Here is a 13,289-nt window from a genome sequence, read left to right as displayed (position 1 = left end):
AAGTTTGCCACTCTCGGTTATGCTTTGGACCCACCCCTCGCATTCTTGGTAAATGAATAAGCGGATAAGGTCGAAAAGTGACAGATTCCCACCTCCTCCTCCCAGTTCTCCCCACCCTGCCCGTCCACAGGACCGCCCCTCTTCAGTAGCCTTTGCCGCCCAAGTGGCATTTATGTGCACCTCTGTATCAATCCGATTTCTCAGCCAAATAGAAAAATCCTTAACAGATCCGAGTGGCATCCACTTGGCGTCCGCAGCGCCTCCCCGCGCGCCCCGTTGGGGGTGCCAGATGGATTGCGTCTCTGTGAAGCTGAAGGAAAACAGACCAAACAGGCTAACACGCACCCCAGCACGCCCGCCCCTACAGGCGAGGCTGCTACTGCCTCTGAAGGGTGACAAGACCTTGGAGCTCTGACAGTATCCCCACGACTTTCCCACGCGACCAGATGAGGTCGGGCTTTGGGAGCTGGCGTTCAGGGACTTGTGGGTCCCTAGCTGTGCAGGAGGGCCCGGCGGGGGGGGTCCATATCAAGCCAGTGCAACCCCTTCGCCCGTCGTCGCCCCAGCCACACCCTCTGTCTTCTGGGGCCGAGGGCACCCCCACTGGCCTGGATGGGGTCCAGCTCTCTCCCCTTGAGATAGCGTCTTTGGGGAAGTCCTCGCCCGAGGCAGCCCCTTCCAAAGTCCTCTTCCTGGTGGGCACCTCCTCCCCGAGCCCTGCGGGTCCTGGGCACTACCTCCCCCGCCCCTCTTCAAAGCCCTCCTCGCCCTGGTCTCTTCTTCCTAGTCTTCTGCAATCCAGGCTTCCTTGAAATCGGTGGTAACAACACATTGATGAAGAAAAAGCAAGAGGACAGGGAAATTAGGAAGGGCTGCGGATTAAGCCTCTTTTCAGGCTGCGCGCGTGGGGGCCCGAGTGGCGGGGCGGGGACTGTCGCCTTGCCGACAGAGGTGCTGTCTTCCCGCCGCGCTTGCGCCTGGCGGCCCCGCCCGGGGACATACCAGCGCCCGGGCTGGGTTTACTCATCCCCCCGAGGTGATCCCAGGCGCGAGGGCGGGCGCAAGGCGTCCGGAGAACCCAGTAATCCGAGAATGCAGCATCAGCCCTTCCCACCAGGCACTTCCTTCCTTTTCCCGAACGTCCAGGGAGGGAGGGCCGCGCACTTATAAACTCGGGCCCCGGCCCGCTGGCATGTCAGAGGCTGCCTTGCCGGGGTTGCGCGCCGCGTCCGGACGCGTCCGTGCTGGGACAGACAGGAGGGGTTGTCGCCGGCTGCGCCCTGCACCTCTCGGCCCCGGCCGGGCTCCGGCCTCGTCGCGGCGCCTGCGCTCTCCCCGGGGCCTGCACGCGGCGCGCCTGGACAGCATGCTCCGGGTCCTGCTTCTCGGCGTGCTGGCCCCCGCTGGCCTGGGGCTCCCGGCGCCCACGGAACCGCAGCCCCACGGCAGCCAGTGCGTCGAGCACGACTGCTTCGCGCTCTTCCGGGGCCCCGTGCCCTTCCTCGCCGCCAGCCAGGCCTGCGAGCGCCTGCGGGGCCACCTGATGACCGTGCGCTCCTCGGTGGCGGCTGATGTCATCTCTCTGCTACTGAGTGGCGACGGCGGCGACAGCCAGCGCTTCTGGATCGGCCTGCAGCTCCCGCCCGGCTGCAGCGACCCGGGGCACTTCGGCCCCTTGCGCGGCTTCCAGTGGGTTACGGGCGATAACCGCACCAGCTACAGCAGGTGGGCGCGGCTCCACCGCGACGGGGCACCTCTCTGCGGTCCGCTGTGCGTCACAGTCTCGGCGGCCGGGGCCGCTGCACCCGGCGAGCCGGCCTGGGAGGAGCAGCAGTGCTCCGCGGAGGCCGATGGCTTCCTCTGCGAGTTTCACTTCGCAGCCTCCTGCAGGCCCCTGGCTGTGGAGTCCGCGGCGGCCGCCAGTGTCTCGATCACCTACAGCACCCCGTTCGGGGCCCGCGGCGCGGACTTCCAGGCGCTGCCGGTGGGTAGCTCCGCCGCTGTAGGGCCCTTCGGAGTGGAGCTGGAGTGCGCGGCGCCGCCCGGAGAGGCCGAGGCGCGCTGGAGCCAGGAGGCGCCCGGCGCCTGGGACTGCAGCGTGGAACAGGGCGGCTGCCAGCACAAGTGCAACGGGAGCGCCGGGGCGTCGCGCTGCCTCTGCCCGGCCGACGCCGCCCTGCAGGCCGACGGGCGCTCCTGCGCCGCGCCTGGGGAGCACTCGTGCGACCAACTCTGCGAACACTTCTGCTACCGCACCCCGGACGTGCCCGGCGCCTACTCGTGCATGTGCGAGACGGGCTACCAGCTGGCTGCCGACCAGCACCATTGCGAGGACGTGGACGACTGTACGCTGGTGCCCAGTCCGTGCCCGCAGCGCTGTGTCAACACTCAGGGCGGCTTCCAGTGCCACTGCTACCCCGGCTACGACCTGGTGGACGGCGAGTGCGTGGAGCCCGTGGACCCATGCTTCGGGACTCAGTGCGAGTACCAGTGCCAGCCCGTGGGTCAAAATGGCTACCGCTGCGTCTGCGCCGAGGGCTTCGCGCCCACCCCCAACGACCCGCACAGGTGCCAGATGTTCTGCAACCAGACTGCATGCCCAGCTGACTGCGACCCCAACAACCCAACTACATGCCAGTGCCCGGAGGGCTACATCCTGGACGAGGGCTTCATGTGCACAGACATCGACGAATGCAACAATGGCTACTGCCCCGACGCGTGCCTCAACCTCCCTGGCAGCTACCAGTGCATCTGCGGGCCCGACTCACCCCTCGCCGGCCAGGCTGCCACTGACTGTGACCCCAAGGTGACCAACGGCGGCGACGAAGACGGCGGCTCTGGGGAGCTCCCGGTCAGCCCGACCCCCGGCGCCACCTCGAGCCCCTCGCCTGTAAGACCCATGCATTCGGTCGTGCTTATTGGCATCTCCATCGCAAGTCTGTCTCTGGTGGTGGCGCTTTTGGCGCTCCTCTGCCACCTGCGCAAGAAGCAAGGGGCCCTGCGGGCCGAGCTGGAGTACAAGTGTGGGGCCCCAGCCAAGGAGGTGGTGCTGCAGCACGTGGGAACGGAGCGGACGCCTCAGAAACTCTGAGGGGCCTCCCTCCCCGGCCCCAGGTGTGGGCTGGGCCTTTGCCACCCTTCTGTGCCCGCCCCCCGCCCCCAGCCTTACTCCCTGGCTACCCCAAAGCACCTTAGCTGGCATCAGAACTGGAGAAGACCGTCCCCACCTTCTTCTCTGATTCCACGCATGGCTGGGGAGGGGGAATTGGAAGGACTATGCGCCCCAGCCATTTCCATGACGTCATCGGACAACTGGGCGAGATGGCCGTTTTATGATGAAGACACAGACTCCAGTGTCCCGTGCCCTCACCAAGGATGGGTGAGCGTTATGGTTGGCAGCCTTTGGGGCAGACTGTGATCTCGTGGACTAGTGAGTGTAATGAAGTCATCAATAATGACCAAGATATTTATTTTTTGAGTATTTAGAATCTTGTTCTTTTGCTTTTTCCCTACTTGTGTGTATCCCTCCCCACTCCTCCCACCCCCTTCTCCTTCCCTATCTCTATATTTATATACTCCCACTTGTCGTGTGGCAGTTATACTATCTTGGTGAATTTTTTTCCCAGTCCTCTTGCATTTATGAAGCCCAGCCCTGTATTCCCCCCTCATTCCTCCCAATTTTCCCTCCTCAGGAACTCAGCCAACCCACCTGAGTCACCGCCCTGTGTCAGACCCCTCTGCTCTTAGTGTCTGCCTAGGCGGACTCCCCTGTGAAACAGAGACAAAACATCTCAAGACAAGAGCGGTTGGGGATTTGCTTTTGCACCAGATTTGCTAATTTTTCTTGAAATTTCAGGCTTCCAGAGCAATATCATTTTAACAGAGGTTAAGATGTGAGGGGCATTCGTTAAACTAATGTGGCTGAACTGTCATAGAATTTCAACCCCAAGGAGTTTTTTATTTTTTAGACAGTGAGGCTGGGTTATATTGTTGTTGTTTTGATTTGGACTGAAAAGTAGTAACTATTGTTAAGCTTCTTATGCAGTTTCTTTTTATATTATTATTATTATTAGTTATTTTGGACAATGTTGAAGACGTTCACTCGATTGCTCTAGATTGAGAGAAGACAGAAGCACGTCCCAGGAGACGGTTGAAAACAGTTTTGAGCTGCATGATCCAGGCCAATTCCCATTTTGACTCTTACTGTTGTTGTGATTTGTAGCCCAGCTCTACTCCTTTGTGGGATTTGGGAGCTTGAGGATGGAGCCTGAAGGATGCTCAGTTAGGGCCCCACCTTGATCAGGCCCTGGAGAATTTCTCCCACTTCAGAGAGGCCTTCTAACCCTGTCCACTTGGAGCAGGGGCCCGGGACAAGAAGCAGAGGCTGCCCCCGCGCCGGGGCGGCTGGTTAGAAATGCAGGAGCTCCAGCTCCACCCACCTGCTGCATGAGAATCTGGATTGTAACAAGGTCTGCAGGGGGTGTCTGCCCAGTACAGCCTGAGGAGAACTGTGCCAGATAGCTTCCAACTTTCTGGAACAAATTAAATATGGATCAGTAATAAGTAGTAGGCCAAACCAGGTCCTTTATTCTCAAGAAACTGAGGAATTTTCACGTTATAGCTTTGCTTTCTGGTAGAAAGACTAGGTACACAACTTTAGACATTGCTGCACAGGGTAGAGAAGTTCTTTGGTTCAACTGAGCTAGGGATGAAATCATGCTTTAGTGTGTGGAAAAAAATGTATCATATAATGTATCTTTTGTGATGCAAAGGTTTTCTTCTACTATTTTGTAAACTCAGCACATTTGTACATAGTTATTTATTTATTGCAGATAAACTAGGACACGGGCAAAACCCTTGCTTATGACATCACATGTAGAAAATAAACAAATAACAGAGTGTTCTTGGGTTGTGTCTGTTCACCTCCCCTCCCCCACCCCTCATTTTGCATCATTGAACCAGGCGCACCAACAATGCAAATGCCCTGAGATGCATTTAAAGGCTGCTCCACACCCCTTCACTGGCTCCATCTGCCGATGGCACCATCTCTGACTTTCAAAGATCTTTCCAGAGGACATTGTTTTCACTGTAGAAGGACTTCACGTTATGCCTGTGTGCACAAATATTTATTTTTTCCTTTTGTAACCATAACCACTTCATGCACAGGACTTGTGTCTATGCGTCTTAAAATACATTATAGGATTATTTGTTGGCGTGAGTTAAAGAAACAGTCTTTCTTGGGCATCTCCAGAATCCCAGCTGTGTGTCATTCTGTGTATGGTTTGGCATTATCTGCTCTCTGAGCTATCCAAACACAACAGTCAGGAGGGGTCTCAGTCTGTGGCTCATATTCAAACAATTGTTTCCACATGCCAAGGTCTTACGCAGTGTTAAATCATTCTCATTTCTGTTGGAGATTAGAAACACTGTCTTTTTAATACACAAATTTCTTGGGCCCCTTTTCCTGGGCTGGTAGACTGGCTGAATTTTATATGCAGTGCTCCCAAAGTGTTCATAACGCAGAAGTGGAAAGAAAATCGAATTTGGTCAAATATTCAAATATTTGTATACACATGGATGATGCTGAATTTCTCAGTTTCAAGCTGAGCAGTTCCTGTTGTGAAGGTGCAGCTGGAGAGTGCAACATCCTGGGATGCGGCTGACAGCTCTGGTGTGTGCAGGGTGAGGGTGGCAGCTGCCGTGCACTGAGATAGCGAGTTGAGCGCTGTGGCTTGAGGAGTTTGGTAGACTGGCAGAAACCAAATTCCGTAGTGGGTGCATACGAAGGAAGAACTAGATGAGTGGAGGCAAAGTAGGTGTAGGTGAGTTGTCCTGGGGGGTCCAGAGGAGAGAGTGATTCCTTACAAACTTGTCCTGACTGCCTGGCCTTCCATTGTTCAAAAGGGTCTGCTCCCATGTAGCCACCAAATTGACTTTCAAGGGCTCATTGCTTTAGGATTTTTTCCTCCAGAGGAGGGGCATTTTCTTAAGAACACAAGAAGACCAAAACACACTTTCAAGATCCAGAGGCAAGAACCTTACTGGGGCATCTTGGACCCCAGAACACTAGTGAGGTGGGGGCCCAGCCCCTCGCTTCCTGTCCCGTGGAGATCAGCGTCCCTGTTTACAGGCCTCATCTGAACTTGCAACTCTCAAAACAACTAGAGGACCATAGCCTTTCTTTGATAAAGACACCAGGACCACATAAACAAATCACTTAGTATAAAAACTATCCTCCAGCGTGTAAAATCAGGGTAGACTTTATGGACCAGGGGCTGTGAGTCAGCCTGTATGCTCTCTGCTTTCTGTTCACATTATTGGACGTCAGGTCTGAGGGAGAAGCCCAAATTTCAGCTAGTGGTACATGTTTGCTGATGAGGACTTGAGGGAGAAGGCCAAGGTGGTGTTTCTGGAGAAATCAGAATTCGATTTTATGAGTCAAATGGCTTTTCTGCCCCCCCAGACCTAACCCCTTCTCATGGATTAGTTCAGCAAATATTCACTGAGCAGGTACTCTGTGCTGGCATGGTGACAGGTATGGGACAAGCCCCTGCCTTGAGAGGCTCACACTCGGGGGGGTGACAGACATAAAACAAATGATCGCCTCCCAATTGTATCTAACTTAGAAATAGCAATAGGAGCTGAGGGGAAGCACAGCGCAGTACAGGACGGGATTTAGATTAGGGGACTGGAGAAGGCGTCTTTGCTGAGCTGACACTTAGTGCTAGACCTGAAGGAGCAGCAGGGCTTAGTCAAGTGCAGAGTGCAGGGGTGAGCAGTCCTGGTAGAAGCAACAGCATGTGCAAAGGCCCTGCACCAGGAACTGTCTTGGCAGAGGGCAAGGAGCATGGTGAGCAAGGAGGAGGGGATCCGGGATGAGGCTGAAGAGGTGGAAATGGAGAGATAAAAGTGGAGGGGCAGAGAGGACTGTATGCCAGCTAAAGATGTTGAATTCTAACCTGGGTGCCAGTGCACCACTCAAGGAGTTCTAGTAAGAGCGTTCAATTCATGTAGTGAAATTGTTTGGGAAAGGAACAGCGACTTCTAGACTTATTTACATGTGTCCACCGGCAGAAACCCGCAGCTTCCCTTGTCAGCGTCCAGCAGGGCTAACACGGAGTGTGGGGGTCAGATACCCCTGGATTTGCATCCCAGCCTGACACCTGGTAGTCACGTGACCAGGGCACCATGGCACCGTTCTGAGACTGTAAGACAGGGTGCCAGCAGCGTCACCTCGCAGGGTTTCCACGAAGATGAGACGAGGTGAGCTAGCACAGCTTCCGGCACACAGCAGGCGCTCACAAATGTTAGCTCGCGTGCCAGCCAATTAGCAGATGTAAAACTGGATCAAGAATAAGGTTATATTGAGATCTCGAGTGTCTTGAGGGCAAGTTCCAGGTCGTGCAGAAAGTGGAAAGCATTCTTTCAAGGCAAAGTACAGTCACTTGGAAGGATGCTGTCAATCCTGGAGGAAGGGTCACGGTGGGATTTGGGGCATCAACAGAGATCAAGGAGGGAGATGTCCATGTGGGGGAGAGCAGACCCTTGGGAGCTGTAGAATCCCGCGTCCAGGGTCTATTCTCCCTGATCACAAGGCCCGTCACAGGATATAGGTGCAGAGACCCCTCCATTATGCTCCCAGGGAGGCCACAGAGAAGGGGAGAGCACACCCCAAAGTGCCTACTTGCTTTCTCAGGGCCCAGAGGCGAGAGAGAGGACTGGCTTCAGTCCAGGCAGAACCGGGAGCCTCGGGGAGGCGGCACCGCCCGCCCCTCCCCATCAGCGCCACGTGGGGCCTTCAAGTTTAGCAACACAAAGAGGAACCTGCAGAAGGGAAAAGAATCCTCACTGAAAATGCTGTACAGGCCCAACCGTCTGCCACGCTGGGGCATTACAAGCTGGCGGTGGGCCTTGGCACCTAACACCTCCAGCAGAGACAGAGACACTTCTGTGACCCCGCCTGTGACTGAACTCCCCCGCTGGCTGCACGTCAGAGACTGCCCACTCAGAAGCAGGGATGCTGCCATCCTCATCTTCTCAGGGAAGGCGGCCTGTCAACTAAAGTGCAGGGCCTTCTGGAACTCTCCTTCAGGAAAGTGTGTGCCCATTGGCTCATCGTCCTTTTTCTCTGCCGGGGAAAGAAGAACCAGCCCCAAGTGGAGACTGTCCGTTGATTAGGGACTACATGAATTAAGGTCTGCTGGCCCAGAAAGTGCTGGCCGTGAGGACCAGGCCCTGGGAAGAGCAGGCTAGGCCCAGTCGGTGGCTAGTGCATTTATTTTATTTCTTTTTAAAATTAAGATATAATTGACATACAGTAAAATTCACGTTTTCAGTGAACAGTTCTATGGGTCCTGAAGAACACACACATTGGTGGAACCATCGCCATCATCAATATATAGAACATTTCATCACACCAGAAAGTTCCCTGGCGCCCCTCCCCCTCTACTGCCTTTGGAGTTGTCTACACACGCAGGACGAGGCCTTTGTCCTCTCTGACGGCCCCCAACCCTTCAGGATCTCCCCACACCTAGGATCCTGTGTTCACATTGAATCACAAAGACGAGCTTTTCTAAGCAATGACCAGACAGCCTGACTCTCTTTACCTTCAGCAAATAGATTTTCATGATACCCAGCTCCTATGTCTCCCAGGGCCCTGATCATTCCCCCATGTTCTGGACTTGTGCTGCCCCAAATTCTGGCAGCGCACTAGCAGTGTGTAAGGAAGCATACAAGCAAGACGGCAAACCCCACATCACACAGTTTCAGGGAGGAGGAGAACTGGAGGGGGCACTCAGGAAGCAAGGAAGTCCCCTGTGAAAGAGATGGTGGCGCTGCCTCCCGCCTCCCATGTGGCAAACCACTGCCACACTCCTTCCTGGGGCTCCTGGGCATGGCATTCCAGTTGTAGGGAGGGCCAGGTGACAGAAGATCCCCAAGTTCTGACTTTTGGGGGCTCCTGTTGGTCTTGTGTTAAATGAGGCTTAATCATTATATTATCTCTTCAAGGAAAACTGAGGTTACAAAGAATATAAACACGTTCCATCACGGTCATGACTCGGTGGGGGTACCCGAGCTCATGTTAAAACACTTCCCTGACGTTTCAGGCATTTCTTCATAAAATAACACAGGCAACGCCCAGCTCTGACTTTCCTTCTCTCTCTGAATGTGCGCCGGGTTCAGCGCTCTCTCTTTTTGTTTTGAGAGAGTCCTTCTTCCTTTTTTTTGGTCAGCAGGTTCAGATGTAGGCAAACAACTGATTTCCTCTCACAAGAGAAACGAAATGTTGTTTTAACATCAGATTCTAACAGAATCAAAATCCTTTCCATGGTGTTTTGAAAGTGTAATTGGGAAAGACAAAAGAACCCTGTGGTGTCTTGGTGAAAGTCACGCCCACCAGAACCTTAGAGAAAGTCACACCCACTGGGAGCCAACAGCAGGAGGGTTTCAGGGATCCAGTGAAAAACTCTAAGATTCCAAACTGGGGTCCATGACGATAATGCCCCCTGGCCACAGGCCAGACATTTCCCTGACCGTCTGCTTGAAATAAATCTTCTTGTAAACAGGACATTTCATGACTGATATGATCCTGCCATGAAACCTGCTCCTCTTCTGCACATTCCTGGTGTGGCAGCTTCTCTCTGTTGCCCTCCTGGAATCCTCCTTCAGTCTTTACACGGAGGCTGGCCCCGACTGCTCACTCATGGGCTGTCGGAGTCAAGGAAACCTTTGTTGAGCTGCCCAGTGAGGAAGAAAGGGGCTTGTCTACAGCCTCCTGAATCTTCCCTCTCCCTCCTGCCTCCTGCCTCAATTCCATTGCATTTCCTTGAGAACAGAGCCCCCTCTTTAGAGATCTCCAGCCTTGCACACTATCACCCTCATAATCAGGGGACACGTTGTTAAATTTCTCTTGAAATGGTGATCAAAACCAAAAGTGCCATTTTTGGTGATTCTTTGCCAGAATTTGACTCCTGTCTTTCCGCAAACATTTTCTCCCTTCTCCTAAGCAGTGGGACTTCAGGAATCCAATAGTAGCATGAGGAGGAAGGAAAGTCTGGGAAGGGCATGGAGCAAGTCCTGCTTCTCTGTTTAATTTCTCTGAATTTCCAGAGTGTGAACACAGCCATGATAAACACAGAGCTAAGACGATGGAGCAGCACAAACCCAGCAGCAAGCCGTCGGCAGGCCTGCGGCAAGTGGACACGACAGTTTTGATGCGGCTGGGTCTCAAGGGCTACTCCACTCTGCGAGGCTTCAAAGGGAGTTCTGAACCCTGGCTTGGAGGAGAACCGTACTCTCTCTCCAGCACTCAGGGTAAAAGCCTATGAGGGCATCAGGAAGACAGCAACTTGCCCAGGGAGACACTCAAGGCCCTAGTTTGTGCGTGGGTGGTCTCTGGAGCCCAGGCTGCTTCTCTTCAAATCCAGGAGGTCAAGGGGGTTAGTGTCCTAGGTAAATTGATGGAGGTCTCCCTGCCCGGGGCGGGGAGCCCAGGAAATGGAATAAATGGGTGGCCTCCTTCCATCTGGGGACAGCACTGTACCCAGGTCTGTCTCCTCTTGTCCTCCCTGTGCTATTGTTGCCCATCTCCTCAGGGTACAGGTGACAGCCACCGCAAGGGAAGGACACGGTAACAGAAACTGGCCCCATCTTACTGTAGTGGCAGTTAAACAACTGTAACTGTGTAAGTTTGTCAAAATTCATAGAACTGTACATCTAAAAAGAGTGAATTTTACTGTATGTAAATTACACTTCAATAAAAACAGATTAAAAAGAAACCACGGCCTCCTCAGAATGGCTAAAGAAAGTCTGATGTAAAAAAAAAGAGAAAGAAGAAACACCCTCCACTCTCTGCACCGCCCCCTTGTCCTTCTTCTCTGTCATGTGGTCATGACAGTCACCATCTGGATGGTGAGCCCTCCTCTGGGCCAGCCACTGCACCCTTAGGGGTAGAGTCTGTCGTTCTGCCCTTTCTCCAGGGGCCACGTAGCTTCCCTGTGGCCACACTGGGCTGGTGAGCGGGTGCTCTGTCCCCGGTGCACCACATACCCACCTGGAGCCAGAGCTGACCTCGGGCAGCCCCCAGTCATTTCCACCCAGTCATTTCGACCCCCACGTTGCAGCAGAGGATGCCCACGGTGCCTTTTCATAATGGGAAGCCACAGGTTTTGTTTTAGCAAAGTCAGGGCTCCCCTTCTAGGCAACACAGTTAGTGATCTTGGATTTTTGTTTATATTGGTTCTCCCTTATTTTCAAAAGTGCCCCTTCCTGTTAGACACTGAGCCAATCCATTCACGTGATGGAGACCCTGCCTCCCTGTTGATGCAAAGTTGAAAGTTGAAATGAAAAGAATGCAATCCTCCTGCCAACCTCCCCGTGAGAAGTGGAGTGCACGTGTGCCCCAATGTCACAGAACTCAAGAGTTGATGGGTTTCTTTGCCAGGCAGACTTGCCTCTCATTAGAGTCTGTCACCACTATTCTACGGCAGGGTCCTAAAGCCTTAAGGGGGCTTATGAGGCACTGCTGGTCAGGGGCTGCCAACGCACCCAGCCAACTGGGCATCATCTGTCCTCTGTTCTAGTCACCTTAGGCAACTTCAGTGCCTCTTTCTACAGGCCCTTTGCACACGCTTAGAGCCCTTCACACCATCCGCCACAGCCCTTCATCTTCTGGTTAATTCCCATGCAGCCTTTGGAGGAGGTCATCTCCAGCAACCTTCCTGGGGAAGCCTGCCTTGGGACAAGGTCAGGTTCTTTTAGTGTATCATCTCCCGGAAGCTGGGTTCCTTCCTGGATAGTTCTTATTTCAGCTTAGCAGTGTACTCGCATTTCTGCGGTTATCTGATTAATGCCCATCTCTTGCCATTAACCTCCAGGCCTCATGAGGGCAGAGGGCAGTCTGCAGAGGCTTCCCCGTACCTTGAAGCTGCCGCCACCCCACAGCAGCAGCCCTCAGTGTGCTGTCTTTGTGTACGCCCATCTGTGCACACCTCCACAGAGCAGAGCCTCGGGCGTGGTGCGAGCTGACGGCACACGGCGCTGTAGAGCGGTCACAGAGGTCAGAGCCTTAGGACTTAGACTTTTGTGCTTGAGGAATCTGAGGCTATTCTGTTGTCTACTCAGGGTAAGGGAGTGTGAGAGATGGGATGAGTCACCACCCACAGCCTGTCAGAGAAGAGCTTCAATACCCAAATCTGCAGGGATTTGCCCCCTCACTGCACAGGGTTCCATGCCCGATTTCCGAGGTGGCATGCCCCTAACATGCCACATTTGGTTGGTTTTCCTTTGATATCAGCCTTTAGCACCTAAGGAGCTCTAGAAGTGATGTTTTCTAATGAAAGTGAAGCCAGAATATAAAGATGAATATGAAAATATCATCTTTGCTCAAAGACATAGTGCTGACAAATGAGGCAAGAGCTCCCATGAGTGGCCACCTGTCACGCCCAAATACCATCTGGAAGAATTAAACCCCTGGCTCGTCACTGAACAACAAATTAAAGGCAATTTTAAAAGGCAAAGCAAGTTCACTGATTGAGGAGTACCTGAAGGCTGTTTCTATCTGTGATAAAAACAATGTTTTCATTCATCTTGCAGCCAAAAGCTGTTACTCCCAGTCTGGGTAAGCAGAGCAGGACTAAGGTCAATGCATGGCTGACCCCCAGGCAGGTGACACGTGTAAGTGCCCTTGGGACCCGTCCCCATCACTGACCTCAATTCACTGCAGTCTTGCCGCACACGAACCACGAGGGAGAGTTTTATGCAACCAGCTGTTACAAAGGCCTAGGGGTAGACGCCAACCACAGCCAGCAGCACTGTGGACGGGCTCTAAATGCATCCCCAGACAAATGCTTGGGATGCTTTGCTGCTGCCGAGTTGTTAAGCCCCAAGAATTGAGATGGCTCTGCAGCTGAGGAAGAGAATGATCAGCAGGACCCACTCTCCCACCCATTCCCCACCCCACCCCTCCACTGCAGCTTTATTACTCCAGGGTCAAGGGAGTGTCAATGCTCATTTTTAACGAGTGATGGAGAGAGCACTAAGCATGAAAGAATGCTGTCTTTTATCTCTCCACTGCCTTGGTTAACATATTTCTCCAGTGTTTTTGAGAAAGCAGAGTTTACAGCTGGGAAGAACTCACAACTCACAACCTCCCTTTGTTGCCTATTTCAATTGGGAAACTGAGGCTCAGAGAGGTTAAATCACAGCTCATGGGCCTGGCTGCAGCTGAGGTCCCCTGCCTCCCGGTGACTTTTCTTTCTATTACCTAAGGCTGCCTGTCCTTCAACCAT

General features: G+C 53.6%; 1 protein-coding gene across 1 annotated transcript; it reads left to right on the top strand.

The window, feature by feature from the left end:
• The first annotated feature begins 1,063 nt into the window (after positions 1 to 1,063).
• Positions 1,064 to 4,899, top strand: THBD (thrombomodulin). The gene has a single exon (XM_058563334.1). The coding sequence runs from the start codon at positions 1,193 to 1,195 to the stop codon at positions 3,089 to 3,091; it is 1,899 nt and encodes a 632-aa protein (XP_058419317.1). The 5' UTR covers positions 1,064 to 1,192; the 3' UTR covers positions 3,092 to 4,899.
• The last annotated feature ends 8,390 nt before the right edge of the window (positions 4,900 to 13,289 follow it).

This window comes from Diceros bicornis, chromosome 19 (genome assembly GCF_020826845.1).
Source record: "Diceros bicornis minor isolate mBicDic1 chromosome 19, mDicBic1.mat.cur, whole genome shotgun sequence".
Lineage (NCBI taxonomy): Eukaryota > Metazoa > Chordata > Mammalia > Perissodactyla > Rhinocerotidae > Diceros > Diceros bicornis.
This window is presented reverse-complemented; position numbering and strand designations above follow the sequence as displayed.